At 35.3% G+C, this 17,851-nt stretch overlaps 1 protein-coding gene across 3 annotated transcripts in view; it reads right to left on the minus strand.

Moving 5' to 3' along the window:
* Positions 1 to 17,851, minus strand: part of EPHA3 (EPH receptor A3) — a 322,548-nt gene that overhangs the window by 99,627 nt on the left and 205,070 nt on the right. For all 3 annotated transcript variants that reach the window (XM_040980850.1, XM_040980852.1, XM_040980851.1), the window contains exons 4-5: positions 12,829 to 12,984; positions 11,799 to 12,134 (exon numbers count right to left, since the gene is read on the minus strand). In XM_040980850.1, coding sequence (XP_040836784.1) covers positions 11,799 to 12,134; positions 12,829 to 12,984 — 492 coding nt within the window. The remainder of the gene's footprint in view (positions 1 to 11,798; positions 12,135 to 12,828; positions 12,985 to 17,851) is intronic.

Here is a 17,851-nt window from a genome sequence, read left to right on the forward strand (position 1 = left end):
GATAAACTTCTTTGAGCTTTTGCAGTACTATGCATTGAAAGCATGAATGCTCAGTTTCTTTTTATTATAATCAGGACTTTGGCAAGAGAAAGGGGTTGTCAGCATTTCCCACTTTGACTTTAAAGTAAGTACAGTGTTTATTTTGGGAGAAAAACACATATGAAAATCTTGCTTTTCCTACAGTATGTGAATAATTGTTCTATGTTAAATTCAGACATTTCCTATCAGGAAGAAGTAACAGAGGGGAATTGCTAAATCATGATCAAAACCCAACTCTCAAATGATTTCTGCACTGCTGGCTTTGTGAAATTCACGTTATTATCACTTCTCCATGCGAAGGGAGTAGCAAGAATGGGCACAGAGAAGAGAGACACAGGTCTGTGGTGGTGAATACCCAGAAAATGTTCCTTTTAGCTCCAGGAATCCTTAAAAGGGGATTTCATTAAGGAAAAGCAACTTTTAAGTATTCCCTAGACTAAACTGTGAAACATTTTTGAAAAGCATAAAATCCTTATTTATGGTAGGAATGTTTGAAATTCAAAAGATAAATGCCATTTGGAATGCAAGCATGTTCTAGGTATCTAATATATAATGAGACACAGCTGTAATAACAGCCACTGAACCAGGGGCCGCTCTATATCATGTCATTATTTGACTTGTTATAAGCTGATCTTCCAGCCCTTTTTATAAGGGCCACTAGGGTAAAAAATAAATATATCATGAACTGAACATCTGTGGTTCTGTCACAAAGCACCACTCATATCAACTTTCAAGCCGAACCTTAGGCTAAACATAACACCCTTTAAAAATGGATCTTAATGAGAAGTATAGGTTAGTAACGCATGGGTCTTTATTGCCAAAGGCAGAAGGATACAAGAAAGGCTTGGTTATGCACTGGGCAGCACTGGGGACATATTTCTCAAACAATTTATTGTATTCTTAGCACATTTTAGCTTAAAACCTGTGTATACGCCAGCTAAGGCTCTTAAAGTGAATATTTTACATGTTATATGCTAACTGAGGAGAAAAAAATCTGAGTCACTAAGGTGTCAAAAATCAGCATCATCTAAGAACATACATTTTCTAGTGGTAATTCCTGCTTGAATGAAAAAAATAAGTCTGTCATGTGAGATGTGATTTCGTTTTTTTCATTGAAGTAGAAAATTTATATTAAAAGGATACAAAGAGAAATGAGTTAAATATCTGAAACATTAGACTCCTAATATGTATAGAAAAACCTATAACCACCATTAATCTCAAAAATGAAATAACTAATGATAATAAATTTGAGTACAATTATTAGAGTCTTGCTTTACAGAAGAGGCAAAGGTACAAGGGAAAAACTTAGTTAAAAAGTATTTTCAATACTCTAGATTAGATAAGCTACCATTGGATGGTAGCAATGGACCTGGTGAGTTTCATATTCTGAAGGCACATTTCATGGAAGGAGTCATTTGTGAAGGCAAAGACAGAGAAAGAGAATGAGGAGATTCAGATCGTCTTGGATTAGACAACTGGAAGAATGGAGACGCTTCCACCTGAAGTGGAATGGCTTGTGGGTTACTGATACCACAGTACTAAGTGACAGCCAGGCATTACTGACAGCACATAGTGCTTAGAGCGCCCCAAGTTTACTCTCAGAACCTGTTCAAGGGTCTTTGGCATAACATGCACAAACATTTCTCATCCAATGAATCATCATTTTTTGGCAAGTAATTTTAGAATTGTGCTAACATAAGGATCAAGCATAATTCATCTTAGGAGCCACAAATTATTTAGTAAAAAAGGTAAATCACTGGAGTATAAGAATGGTATACTCAATTTTACTTAGCCACTTTAGTTTACAAAGATGGAACTAGTTAGCTAAACTCTTGAACAGCTTCTTGCTCTCTAATAAAAATAATAACTGACTACCCATGCCAAAGGTCAACTTAAAGCCTAAATGACAAGCACAAAATGTCCCAACGTTTATATAAATGTAATATTGCATACTAGTTGTGCCCTTTAAAAATAAATATCCTGATTCTAAGTCCAATCCTTCAAAAACACCCTGAAATATGTACAAATCTATGAATAATATTCAATGTCAATTCATCTAAAATGAGAAATAGTTGATTTTGTGCCCATTAAGCACATGCAATCCAAATATATGCACAAACCTATAAACATTATCTAATGTTCACCAATTCATCTTAAAATCAAAAAAAGCTAATAAGAGTACAGAAGTGAGTATTTTCTGAATATATAAGATAATTGAAAAAACTTCACACTATATCCCTAAAATTATAGAAAGGTATTTTAATTATTAATTTTACATGTGAACCATACATTGTTTTTTAGAATTTTCTTAAATACTTCGAAATGATAAACTATCACATCTCAGCAGTGAATGTACTCAATCATTCTAAGTAAACATTGGTGGATTTCCCCTTCACATCTGATTTCACCATGAGATTTGTCATGTTGAAACTCATTTTGATAAAATTTACTTTGTCACTGTGAGGGATATCTTCCATTTTTCACACGTCACCATATTTGACAACATGGATATCCAAACAATTATTAGCAGATGAAGATGTGAAATGTGATTTGCTCCAAAATCCATGCTAAGTCATTGCTTCCTACCTTTAGAATAATTTTAATTCACGATTATAATGATTATTTTGAGCATTTCTGAAATGCCAACATTTTCTTTAGCTGAAATGAAGAGCTACCTTAATGATAATTACTTTTAATTATGTTTTATAGCATTCTAGCTTTATGCGATGACTGTTTATAAATTCGGATTTTTTAAAAGATTTATTTTTTGAAAGTCAGAGTTATAGAGAAACACACACACAGAAAGAGAGAGAAAGAAAGAGGGAGAGAGGTTCCATCCAGTGTTTCACTTCCCAGATAGGCCACAATGGCCAGGTCAAAGTCAGGAGCTTCAGATGAGTCCTTCACACTAGTAGCAGTGTGCTTGGCTGATCCTCTGCTATTTTTCCTGGGACAATGACAGGGAAATGGGTAAGAAGTGCAGCAACCTGCACTTGAACTAGTGCCCATATGGCTTGATGCTATCATAGGTGGAAGATTTCCCTGCTGTGCTGTAATGTCCACCTGGATTTTAACTTAATAATGATTACATCCCACACTAATAGCAAAAACACTAACAAAACAATAGATAGGTTAGTGGATAGATAAATATAGGTAAGATAAATAGATAAATATAGGTAAATACTGGACAGTTCTAAACATGTTCTCATCTCATTTTATAAACTCACATTTTAGCTCAACACTTTTAACCTAGCAGATATTCAATAAAGAGATAATTAAATAACATAGACAAGTATTACCTAATATTTGCATAACTTAAAACATTTAATTTTTTCCTTCTCTCTCCTTGAAGATATGTTTGATAGTACGCTGCTTTAGATTCATGTATAGCAAATGTTTTTCCCTTCCTATTATTATGAAAAAAAGAATATAAAACAATTATACATAGTTATGTATAAACTGAACTATAGATACATGTATTTCATTGGATAGATTTATGTAGTTGCTGATCTTGTTGAAGTCTTTTGGCAGCTGGCATTGCTGGCCTTTTCTCAGCCAAACCAATCAATTTCATGCAGGGTTCTTAAAACTCCTAAGATCTCCTTGTCTGAGAGCTCCTTGGAGATAGTTATTACATCCTAATCAGCATGTATTCATAAGGTACTCAGGATTGTAGCTGACTTACACTATGTGCCCAGTCAAGGCTTAGAACAGAAACCAGCCCTCTGCAAGTGTGTTTCTCATTGCTAAAGAAAACCAGAAATTATCTGAGGTCCATTTTGATCTTTGACAGTATGTTTATTGCTAAATATAACATATATCCACAAAATATCACCTTCCCACTATTAATACCTTAATAAATAGCTAAAGTTATGAGATGTATTTGAGTGCTCACTTGTTCTCATCATTTAACTTACCAGTTTGGATATAATTCTTACGAGACAATTAAAAGTTAAATTATCCAAGTTTAAATATTTTAGTCAAAAAAGTGGCTTTTTGTCTCTTGGCTCTATAGGAATCAACACACTTTTAAGAACTGCACTCTTTTTTTAGAATTTCATAACCGTAGTTGCTATGCATATATATGTAAATATGAGCAAACATGCACATTTGTATACAAACATGTAAACACATACACATGAACAATAGGCTCTCATAAAAATTTGTTTTGTATACAAATGTTTTGTGTAAGGATTTTAATAAAGACATCTGTCTTCTATGGAATAATAACTGATGAAAATTTGCTTAAATGGGAATGTATTTTATGCAAAATAAATGGGATTCATTTTTTTAATTTTTAAAAATAAGAATTTCAGTAAGTGATTAAGCCAAGTTCTCCTCCATACAGATTGAAACAAATGAAGAATTAAGCTAAAAAAAAAAACCCTAACCCAGTCCTTCAAAGGTTAATTTGTAGAATACTAGTCCACTAGTCCATGTATTTTATATGTCAAGTATGTGGATTTTTAAAACCATTTTTAATTGAAGGAAAATAAAATAGGCTTCACTCAACGAAGTACAAACAGGGAATGTTGTTCCTTGGTATACTTTGTGCATGAACAGCTATAACATATTCACCGCTTGCTGTAGACTCTAGACCCTCCAGACGGTTAATAAGCCAGGCCCAAAACATATGTTCAGTAATGTGTGACCAGAGATAGGAATCTTTTTACCCTTTTGTTTGCCTGCTGTATTTTATCTAAGTCTCTAAGGCTCATCTTTTAATTTTTATTTTTATGATTTATTTATTTTAGAAGCAAACAGAATCAAAAGAGAAACAGAGGGCTGGATTTTAGCTCTTGATTCACTTCCCCAAATGGCCATGATGGTTGGACTGTACCAGGCTGTCAACATCTCTACCATTCAGGTACATCAGCTATATCACAGTGAACTAGACATGAAATAGGGAAGCTGAGACTCAAACCCATATGGGATATAATTGTTGAATGTGGTATAATCTCCTATAGCACAATGCTAGTTCCTAGAAAATAGTTATAGCATATTTCTTCCTCTAGCATGTTGTTAGTGTTTGTTATCTTGTGAGCACACCTCAGGAGGAGGTAGAATGAAAAGAGTGACTATGCCCTTCCGTGCATTTGCCTGCTTCAGTAATGAGTGTTATATTGATGAGCTGAAGGAGAATAGAACACAGACTCAACGCTTATCCAGGAAGTTCCTAACTGTCCATTTGCTCATGATCTGTATTTTTCTGGCTGTAAGTTCAGACGAAAGTTTTGAATAACTGTCAGGACAATGCAGGGTTTCTTTTTGTTCAGCTTAATGCTCATCCTTTAGATGTGTGAGGCAATTCCATATCAGGGTGTGATGGCTGAAAGGCATCATTAATGTGTTAAATGATGTAGAATGTTTCTGGGACACAGTGACATATCTCTGAGGAGTGATATTCCCAGATGCACAGGTATCTGCCTCTATTTCAAAACTGAAAAGCAGAAGCTAAATACACAAGTAAAGTGAACCATGAAAATTACACTGTATATGTTCACCTGTATTAGCCCAGCTGCTTGTTTTCTGAAAGAAAGAAAAGGTGAAGACTTCTATTCTTAGAGTTTCATAGTCTTAGAAAAGGAAATATAAAAGGAAAGCTATTCCCATTATTTTCCTGGTTTTTATTTACTTGAAAGGCAAAAAAGAGAATGACTTCATTACGTTTTAACTTCCTGATTCTCTACACTGACTTCATGTACTAAAAAAAAATTACTGTAGATTTTGTGTCATCTAATTTAATTATCATGAATTATAATTTAAACATATATCTCTATAAGGACTACACCAACATATGGTCATAATTTGACAGCAGATCCAACTTAATAGCTTCCTTTCAACATCAAAATTTATAAATAATGTGACTATCATTTGAATAATAATGAAGTTTATTTAAAACTGAACTAAAAGATTGATATTCTAGGTTCCATAAATAAAATGCATATTGTTTATTAAGATTTAGTATATGTAATTACTGTTTTTATTAAAGGACTCTATTACTTTATTTTGGAAAATGACCAATAATATTTTGTATGAGAAAACCTTTAAAGTTCTTTAAATAAAGCAAGTCCATAGGTGTACATAAAAGTCAGAGAAGTACGTATTGGCTAAAGTTATATTAGTAAACAGGTTTTAAACTATAGGCCCAATATGATAAAAATAGAGGAGAGTGAGTATTTCCAGTGATGGTGGCAATTTTGAATATAGGAAAGAAATGAATTTGCCTAAGACAAAAAAAGGTTTAAAATAAGATGAAAGTACGCAGACAAATAAATAAATAACTACAAAAACCGAAGCTTTTACTTGGGTCATAAAACTAAGTGGAAGATCAAGGGCTTTCTGCCTAAAGCTGAGCATAGAAATAGTGACTTAGAAGTAGCAACCAAATGCTCTGGCAAGATGTTACCCCCTTTTACATAAATGATTGTCCATCAATGGGAATCTCAGTAAAATTAAGTCATATTCTCTTTGCTTTATGTAATAACATAATTTGTTGGTCATTTCTAATAGAATGGCAACTGTCAACATGTCTAGAGTAATAGCAAGCACCCACATAACCCTATCAACAAATGTTGTGGTCAGGCAGGTTGACATTTACTAAAGAAATTGTGATATAGGTCTTTTAATGTCCACAACCCATATTGGTGATTGGGTTCAAGATTTGGCTTCACTGATTCCAGATTAAAACAAGGGCCCAGAGTGGTAGCCTAGTGGCTAAAGTCCTTGTCTTGCACATGCCAGAATTCTATATGGGCGCCAATTTATGTCCCAGCAGCCGCACTTCCCATCCAGCTCCCTGCTTGTGGCCTGGGAAAGCAGTTGAGGACCACCCAAATGCCTTAAGACCCTGTAACCCACATGGAAGACCTGGAATGGCTCCTGCCTCCTGGCTTCAGATCCGTGAAGCTCTGGTCATTGTGGCTGCTCGGGGAATGATTCAGAAGATTGAAGATCTTCCTCTCTGTCTCTCTCACATATCTACCTTTCCAATAAAAATAAATAAATCTTAAAAAAAACCAACCTGATATGTACCCATAGAAGTATAAGACAATTCAAATAACAATATTCCTGCCACCCACAGGGAGGGTTGGACTGCGTTATGAATCCTCCCTGCTTCTGGCGTTGGAGGAGTGAACCTATCCCATGGAAGAGTTCTATTTTTGTCTTTCAATGTCTCTTTGCCTACAAATAAATAGTAGTAAATAAATAAAAAATAGATAAATATGAAGGAAAAGTAAAAGATGCAACTAAGAAAAAATATTAAAAATATGCATGCCCTTTAAAAATGTTTTTAGAAATATTTTGGTGGACAAAAGCTGCTGAGCAACATTATATTTTGAATTAACATTTTAGTTCCAACTTTATTTTTGAGTTCTATAGTTATTTCTAGAAGACTATTATAGTTTATGAAGTTGTTTATAAATGCTATCAGAAATTTAAAGTTGAATATTGATATGGAGAAAAAAGGTATGATTATTTAAAGCAGTTTAAGGGAAACATCAGTAGCTTGTGTGAACAAATTGTGGAAGATGTATTTAAGATGATTCTACATGTTAGAATCTGATAAACGTTAGAAGTCATAACTGCACTGTTGAACTCTATCTTAAGGACAACATGCTGTAGTAGTCATGTGATGTAAATTCTCAGTAGTCATTCATTCATTCAATAAACAACTGCATCATGCAATGTGTTTGAAAGTGTTCTACTAATTCCTATCATTGTAAACGTGAGCATTCAGACAAATTCTATTCCCTTTTGGTGAACATATCCTAACAATGTATGTATTTGAACTGAAAGACACACTTGGGAATTTATCACAGGCCATCATGCGGGGTTGTTATAGGTAGAGAAAAAAACCTAGTGTAGTGCATGAGTCAAAGGCAAAGGGAAGCAAAACGAATGAGAGAACAAAGGGATAAGGTAGGATTACTTTATGATAAATCTATTTTTGCATTAGAAATTTAGGAAGCACGGATTGAAATGTTGAGGGAACGACCAATTGGTGTATGTACTGATGGACATGTCTCTAATGCTTGTGCATCTGCTGTTATCTAGTTATGCACACCTTCATCTAAGATGAAGAAAATAAGTACAGTATTAAGTTCAAAAAAGAGTGGGTGAGAGCTAGCTAAAGTCACATGAAGGAGAAGTGATTTGCTCGAGAGCATATTGTGAAGCAAGTGTGAAATACAGAGAAAGAGAAGATAATATAAATATTTTTTGTTAATAATTTAGCAGGGAAAATTCTGTCCGAAGAGGAAGGAAATAAGGCAGAGACAAGAAGGAAAATCTTGAGTAGGGCACCCTTAGAGAACCATATGACGAGTGACTGAGCAGCCAGAAGTATTTCTGAATTGTAGTATAGGTTAGCACAGATTTTCCCAGCAAGTATCTCTTGACATGCTAGGTACCATGATTTTTTGGAGTTTCTTGGCATAAAGCACAGGACAGCAGAAAGGGTAGAAAAATAGGACTACAAAATGGAGTTGAATTAGGAGATAAAAATGTAAGTTTAAGAAATAATTGGATCTATTGCTTAGAAGTATAACAGGGCAAGGGTGTACCTCAAAACTCAAGCTTAGGAATTTTCTATTAGTGACCCTATTCTAATCAGACTGGCACATGTTTCGGCATTGTGAAAAGGAGTACATTCTGAAACAGAATGAAACATAAAGAGACATAAACATTCCTCTAGAGCAATGATTGTTTCCAGAATATTAAGCTAATTATTCTCATTTTTAAGTAAGAGGGCCTAAAACAGCAGCAATTTATACTCTTAGTACTTTGAAGATTTGTATTCTGCCTGCAAGTTTCCTATTCATGCTTGACTGATAGATTCACGTGTTTGACTGACTGGTTCACAGATAGAATCTTTGGCTGGAGACTGCTTTTCACCTCACTGGCTTACTTAGCGAGGGAACCGAGAGCTGAGAAAAAAAAAAAAAAACCTTAATTTACAACATAATCCTGTACAATTTAGAAGGTGTCTTATTGAATGGTCATCGCATGGCTTGTAGAAATGTAGTCAAAGAAGAACCAACAAATGTAACCTCACAATACATTCACGCACCTCCTTTATACTGGTGTCAAAGATAGAGAGACTAGGAGGGATTTAAACACCATAGCATCCTATCTGTCACAAACATATCCTTTCAGTGTTAAGGGGCTCATTTTTCAAGACTACCAGTCCATTAACCTTCACAAGAAGAAGAATAAAGCAAAACAAAGAAACACTCCCTGTAGAAATGGGATTGCTTCTAATCACGCTGATATATCTTACTCTGGGGACTTGAAAGTAGAACTAAGAACTGCTTCTTCCCAGGCACACACAGTAATACAGACACCCTGAAATAAATACATCAAGTGCCTCATGGTGCATTTTGTTGATAAATTTGTGATGTAAAAAAATGACAGTAAGGTTAAGGACAGTAACTGATACCACTCTTGTTGAATCTCTGTCTTAAGCTGTGATTTGTAACTTAGGAGGCCAAAGCATCAACCCCATTTATTTTTTAGTGTCTTGGCCTGTTCTTGGTTGCCACTTTATGTAGATTCATTCACTATATATATTTGAAACTGCTATGTTTCTTGATAAATGCACTGTCGTAAAGCCAGAGGGAATGATAAGATAGGAAATAAGGAACTCTCGCATGTTTTTATATGTTTCTGTTTGACTCAAGAGATAATTATAACACAGATTGATTTTCTTATTTTAAGCAAAGCAGTAAATCAGCTTGAAATACAGGCTTGGGAAAAGCTATTTGTTATTTTCATGTAATTTCTTGAAATGGCAGCATTCACTGACTATGAGAACAAATAATTGTGCACTAAACATAAGTATATAAATAATGCTACTTACATTTTTCTCATCGAAGACAAACATGAGTTACAATTTTTAGAAATATCATTAGTTTGAAAGTTTATGATGAATTTATTCAAGTCAGGTAAAATCATATTCAAGTTAATATTTAGCATCAAATCAGAAAAAATTCTGAATAACTGAACAAGATTTAAATAATGATCCAGTGTTCTTCATTTCAAAACCCCATTTTTCTCACAAATGAAACTTATCAGCATGAAACCAAGTACTGTTCCAATTTTAGCTTATATGCTGTCAAAGTAAGCATGAGACCAAGTAAAAGAATGTTATTTTCATAAATATATGAGGTCAGAAGGAAAGTATGAACAAAATAGGAATTTGGAATCAGAAAGGTATATACTGGAACATGGACTCAACTAGAGGTTATATTAATGACAGCTACTAACTGCCATGCACGGACATACTCTCTGGAGACAAAGGGGTGCAATGCTTGATCCTGGATGCCTCTGCTAAGCCAGCGCTTATCCTTTAAGCTGCTGGATCATTCAAAGGACAAAGTAGACCTGGGAAATTAACTTTAGTATGCCACCTTGCATATTTGAGAAATTAACAATTACAGATGCATTTCTATACTAACATGCAGAAGTAGACAGAAGTATGTCAAAAAGTATAGAAGCAGTTCAAAATACTCAACAAAATTAGATTGGTATATAATTACTGAATATTAGCCTGGGATCACACTCATTAATTGTGTGACCTTGGCCTTCCTGAAACAACCAAGTGAGGAAAATATGTAGTGAGTTGTTTTGTTTTGTTTCGTTTCGTTTTGTTTTGTTTTGTTTTGGCTAGTCATTTCCATTAGGTGGAATCAGCTCCAAGACACAGTCTTACACAGCTAATGTTGGAATTTCGTCATCTCTGCTCTTGACTGCAGCATCATATATGCCCTCTGATTACCTCACAGCAAACCTGATTCCTGTTAGCTATAATGGGCAGAGTGGGAAATGCTCCATAATTTAAGCCTAAAGCAAACCAGAATCCAGATTTACACTCAATCCTGACTTCTGGCTCAGAGGGGAGCCTGCCTGGCACAAAATAGATCTTTGTTTCCAGGTAAAGCATTCCCAGTATGGCTTTTTGTCTCTTTTTCTGGTTTGGGGGATTCCAGTAGTGTGTATAAATGATATTTGAAATGGATGATTTGGAATGTGTCCCTAATTATGACATTTTGTAACAGCAGTTATGCACAATTTCAATTATCTTAACTTCATAATGCAGTGTTGGTTACTCATTTTCAGCTTGTCAGTGGAAAAACATAAATTCAGAAGTCACGTACCTATTCACATCAGGAATGTATTATTCTAATTATTCTTCACCAAATACTCTTTTCATTACATTTCTCCATATATTTGTATTCAAAGTGTATTAATGCAAAACTATATATTTTAAATAAAATTAGTTAACTTTCTTAATTTTTGATAAGCAGAGATTTAAAAAAAATAAGTCTAGAACACTTAGAGCTTCTTAAGAACATAAAGCAGCTCCAAATCTCTGAAAATCCAAGTACAATATATGTAAGTATATTATATTTAAAATATTTCTAGAAAACCTTCCCAAAACCATGATTCAATGCATGTTAAGTGCTGTGAAATATGAACATGTCCCCAAAAGCTCCACAAATGCTATTCAGACTCTACACATTTGAGAATATCTAATTGGGAAGCTATAGATACAAGCTAGTTTAAAACTCAGCTACCATATGTGATTTCTTATTTGGAGAGTTAAACTGAAGATACTTCAGTTGCTTCAATGTCATAGAAGAGACTATGTGTGGGCCTGCTCAAGTCTTACTTTTCCTCCCATTTCTCAACTTCTCTCCGTGTCATTATGCTCAGGTCTAGTGTGCGAAGAGTAGGGCACATCCCGAGGTACTCACCAGCCTGATTAGTTGTGATGCTCACAGCAGCAAACTGTCTAGGTGGAGAGCTCAGCTCTGACACACCGTTAATGGCATCAATCTCAAAGGTGTAGTTAGTGTGTGCCAGGAGGTCGGTCACTGTCACAGTGGTGTTTGTAAGGCCGAACTGTCGAGGGAGGAAGCGCACATTTGGGCTGCACGGTTCACACTGTTTTACATTCCACCCACACTTTTTGCATATGATGTTGAAGGTAATATCTTTCCGGCCCCCTGTGTCCAGGGGCCAACTCCAGTCCAGGATAACCGAGGTCTCATTAATGTTAGAGATAACATTTCTTGGTGCAGATGGAGGTCCTGCAAATAGTTCAACAAGGATTAATGAGGCTCACTTCTCTTTTCTCCAACAAGGGAAATAGATAATTTCAGAAGTCCATAACATCCTGTCTTTATTCTCTATTTTAAATTCTTCTTTAAATAATTCATAAGCTTATTGACACATGGGTGAAAGAGTGTTTGGATTGAGGAGTTTAACGCAAGGTTGACAATGCATTGGCAAAATCCAATGAAAAAAGTCATCACTAAGTTCAATGCCCCTGTGAATGGTTATGAAAAATTTAATATTACTTTTATAAATCTTAGTTTTCTTTCCTTGTGATCTGTGACTAGCACATAGCAAAAGGGAATAGAAACATAAAAGCATTGACCCCCTTGCCTATGGTTTCCTCTACCCTATTGAAATTATTACAAGATCTAAAACCAGATACAAAAAATTTTCATTCTTTTTGGAGGTCTCTTTGAAGGAAGTGCTTTAGGATGAATTCAAAGTATGTGATAAATGTTGCATTTGTGGTGAGCCAGGCATGCAGAGTGAAGCAGAGAAAGCTTTCGGTCTGCAGAGGATGACAGAAGGAAATGGGGCAAAAGCTTCAAACACATCCACACCAAAAGTACTGAAACAAATACACAAACTAGCAAGACACAAAAGGCACAGTGATAAGAAGAAAAAAAATATAAACATGGAGGCATGGTTTGCAGCAAAACTACTCACGGGTACAAGCCATGGATGGAGGGTCTTTGTCTGCTCGGAAGTAATTATTCTCACACCTGCAGTTCACTGAACCATCTTGATGAGTAGAACTGTGAGGTGGGCACTTGGCGCACTTCAAGTTTCCATCCACAGCCTTGTAGAAGCCTGGTCGACACGCTACAAACAAAATGATTCTTTTTAAGTGCTGTGCTTAATGTTGAACATCTATTTTGAAAATGTGCAAACAAATTTTAGCATTCTTGATGAATAAAAGTCATTGTGTTTCATCCCAGAATTTATTGAAGCACGTAACACAACCAAAGGTCGTGATTCTACTATATGTTTGAATTTATACCAAATGCTATGGGGAAGAAAAAAACTACAAGATTTAAATTATTTTGGCACTAGAATATAATGAAGTTTCCAGCTCCTGTTTTCACAGCTTTACTTGGAATTAGACTGTTGGTGGAGAAAATAAAGCAAAGCCATGTCACAGTATAGTCATTCCCTTTTTAAACGCAGTGCAAGGCTCACACTGTGTTGCAGTTAGCAGTGCATTATACACCACTTTCTTTTCTAATTGCTTGATGGGTATACAACTTCATCCCACAAATTTGAAGACACTACGCAAAGAATCCATTGCTTATTATGAATTTTAAGATACTTGATATGTAATTTCCAGTATTTATGACTTTTTTTTTTGCTTAACTGTGTTGTTCTTTCACATCTATTGTAATGATACAAAATAAAAATTTAAATGTAAACCCTTGTCTATACTTGAAATATTTTTGTGAGGTACCTCCTCTATTTAAACTAGTATTCTCTTGAAGGTTACTACATGAAAACTATTTTATTAACATTGTTACATCTTTCTCTTTCTCTGCATTAGATTGCTCTCAATGGCAGAGTTTTTATAAGCTCAATGAGTTGGTTATCGAACATTCGTTGGCCTTTTATTATTCACCATCTATCTACTGCTTCGGTAAACAGTTCTACCATATTATTATTATTTGATAGAAAGTTCAAATTGTTGGACTGCTTCCTTTCACACACCGTCATCATTGTGTTGAGGGTAGTGGTCACAGTGAAAATCTGAGCAAGAGTCTCAGGGATTGCTTCGAGGTAAGAAGCCAGGGTGCAGATTTCAGGTTTCCTTCAGATGATGTCTGGAAACCAAAATTTTCTAAAACCTCTACAACTCAATGTCATTGCTGCATCAAGAATGACAGCTGCAAAGCACCATCAGAGACAGTGAGCCCTAATATTGTCGTTGAACAGCACTGAATTTCACATTTACATAATGCATTTTCAGAAGGTAACATGTCATGTCCACTCTGGAACCATTTTTCCTGAAAATTGCATGAAAGAAACACTCTAAGTTAACTTTCAGAACAACTCTCAAATTAGCAACTATTGGCCTAGTGTTACTCTTTTCTTCTAAGAATGACTATCTCAGGATCATTTTAAAACATACTGAACATTTGGGTCTGATGCGGTAGGCTGGCGGCTAAAGTCCACATCATGTATATGCCAGAATCTCATATGGGAGCTGGTTCTAATCTCAGTGCCCCACTTCCCATTTAGCTCTCTGCTTGCTGCCTGGGAAAGCAGCTGAGAACAGTCCAAAGCCTTGGGATCCTGAACCTACATGGGAGTCCCAGAAGAAGCTCCTGCCTCCTGGCTTTGGATCAGCATAACTCCAGCCATAGTTATCACTTGGGGAGTGAATCAATGGACATAAGATCTTCCTCACTGTATATCTGACTTTCCAATAAAAATTTTTAAAATATTTAAAACAAAAACAACAAAAAAGAAATTTTGATATCACTTTGAGATTCACTCAAGCTTTGCTGACCTAGCCAACTATGGATTAGAGTAATACAGTTTTTAGTATTCTTTTTCAGCACTGGTTAGAAACTTCCATTCATATGTTGTATTGCTTCAGGGAAAATCACATGAAGTATGTAAACAAACTATACATTTAATCTGTGGTTTCAATTTAGCTCATCATTGGATGCCTTTGAATTTAGAAGAGGGCATTGGCTGAGTCTTTTAAAGATTAAATTGCAGTGCTCCCATGTGCTCAGTTATTTTGTTTGCAGATTTATCTATGTGTTTTTCAGGCTTCTATGGTTTTTACAACACTTGGCATAAAGGTATTTAGTGAAAAAAAAACATGTTTTGTTGATATTATAACTGCAAGATTATGCAATACTTGCAATCACACAATAACCTCATAGCTACATTACAGTTAATTAGGATTACCTAGAAGTGAAAAATGTGATTCAAACTAATAACTAGGTCCTGGCAAGATAACCTACTAACTAAACTCTTGCCTTGCCTTGCTGGGATCCCACATGGGCACTGGTTCGTGTCCTTGTTGCTCCACTTCCCATCTTTCTCTCTGTCTTTTCTTCTCTCTGTATATCTGCCTTTCCAATAAAAATAAATATTTTCTAAAAAGAAGTAAACTAATACCTATAGATAATTGTAACTTAAAATAATCTTAGAAAGGATAATAATAAATTATAAGCAAGCACTGTGCATATTTTCTCATAATCTACTCTTATCTAGGCTGCTTGACAGCCCTCAGGTTAAAATGCCTCTAATTCTATCGTCACTGAAAGGGTTTTTGCAGTACAAAAAGGGCAGCATGCATTCAACACAGAACACAGTGAGAAAGTACATTATTTTCACTGGATGGTGGGAAAAGACTCCACAGCAGTCGCAATTGAAAAAGTTTATCAAAAAGATGCTGGGAGGTGGCCAATAAGAAGCATAATTAATTATACTGTGTGAAAAGATAAACTGTTCTATAGAAGAATGTGGCAAGTACTGTTGATTATGCACCCAATATACGTGCCCTGTTCCTTTTTAGCTAATATAATCCTGAATTTTTATTCAAAAATACATACAGGCAAGTACTCCTTTCCTCAAACATCACAGAAAATCAAATAAATGGCTAAAGTTACAGATAAATTAGAACCAACAAAATACAGTTAAAAACCTGCTGAAAGTCTTTGAGATATCTTTTCGTTTTATAACTTAGGATGGTACAAATACAGTTTAAGGTACTCATTCCATGTTACTGATTATTGCAGTTGAAATTATCCCCACACATGTGTATCATGTAAAGTATACCATATGCATGAATACTCAGCAAATACTTAGTTCAAGTTTCTACACAATGTCAGCAATAGAACACCTTGTTAAAGACCCTGCGACCAAGTCTTGTTTTTACCGGTTGCAGAAAGCATTCATAGTGATAATATAAAATAGAATTACCAGCCAGAAATACCTACAAAGGTCTGAAGAAATCACATTCAACAATATGAATGCATTCCATCTGAAGGCACCTAAGTCTAGCAAGTCAAGTGACAAATGGATCGGGGAAAGTCCCTGCATTTGCTGACACTGAATAGCTGACGAGCAGTAAGCACCGACTTGTAGGTATCTTTGACTGCCAACCGCATGTAGAGGGCAATATGGGCTTCATACCAGCATCTTAAGCATTTCAGGTGTCTTTACTATTTCTGAAGAACTTTCATAGTTATCAACTCAACTGCATCTTATGGCAGTTCTGTTGAAATTAACAGAGTAAATATTAGCCTGTTTATTTTACACCCTGGACAAATGAAACACAAATGGAGAGAGTAGCAAGCCACAGATAACAAGGCATATGAGGGTAGAGTTTGAACAAGGAGAGCCTTTCCTACTATTAACTTTGTAGTAATCAATTGTTGGTAGTAAATTTAAAATGATGAGCTATTTTTCTGTCAATTCTAAACTGTTGATATAGAAATGAAGAATACTCATCTGAAGTTAACTTTTAAAATTATGCTTTTTCTTATTTAAAAGAAGGTAATATCTTCCTCTAAATGTCAATTTTACAGTATTTCATTTGATGCCTAACATCCTTTATGAATATGGGCAAGAGTGTATTTTAGGGCCCAGTGCGGTGGCCTAGTAGCTAAAGTTCTCGCCTTGAACATGCTGGGATCCCATATGGGCACCGGTTCTAATCCTGACAGCTCCACTTCCCATCCAGCTCTGCTTGTGACCTGGGAAAGCAGTCGAGGATGCCCCAATGCCTTGTGACCCTGCACCTGTGTGAGAAACCCAAAAGAGCTCCTGGCTCCTGTCTTCAGATCAGTGCAGCACCGGCTGCTGTGGTCACTTGGGGAGTGAATCATCGGATGGAAGATCTTTCTTTCTGTCTCTTCTTTTTTCTGTGCATCTGACTTTGCAATAAAAATAAATAAATCTTTAAAAAAGAGTGTATTTTATTGGAAAGGCAATGGAAATTTGCCAACTTCAAGAACTGGGCACACTATATTTAGAATGCGCACAAATAGACGTTCCCTTTATTGTTACAGGCATGTTCTCTAAATTTTCCATAAATCTCTGTAACAAAAATGAGAATGTGATGGAAGAATATACAAGAATAGTAAAAATGCTAATGAAAAATGGAATCAAAAATAGTTTGCAGTATTCCACAAACTTTTTAGACACTGTTCATGTACTCACTAATATGATCATCATTCTTGAGGACATGCTAACTACAAATATATAAAAGAATAATATGCATCTAATAAACTCATCTGTAAATTCGTTCCACCAATAAATGATTCTCTCTTAATTCAGTAAACCAAGTAATTAAGTATCATTATATTTATTAAGCCTCCTCACCCTTCCAAACAATTCTTTTGGAAGGATGTGTGAGTTTTGCCTCTATGGAATGAACATACTTGCATTTTATTATCCTTGCTTTCAGCAGCAAAAACAATGATTACATCTTGAAAACCTTTCCTCTCCTTCTTTGAATACATAGCTAATTTCTCTAGCCCTTGTCTATTTTCTTGGTGAATCATGGCCTTCATTAAATGTTATTTGTCACACACTTTACTTAGTAGAACCTTAAGCCTTTGGACTATGACATAAATACTTATAATTTTCTGAGGGCCTGTGCTGGGGGTAACAGTTGAAGATGCTACCTGCAGTGGTGATGTTTCATATGGGCACTGATTCAAGAACCACATGCCCC

The sequence above is a fragment of the Ochotona curzoniae genome, unplaced genomic scaffold, assembly GCF_017591425.1.
Source record: "Ochotona curzoniae isolate NIBS_2020 unplaced genomic scaffold, NIBS_Ocur_1.0 contig_3498, whole genome shotgun sequence".
Taxonomy (NCBI): Eukaryota; Metazoa; Chordata; class Mammalia; order Lagomorpha; family Ochotonidae; genus Ochotona; species Ochotona curzoniae.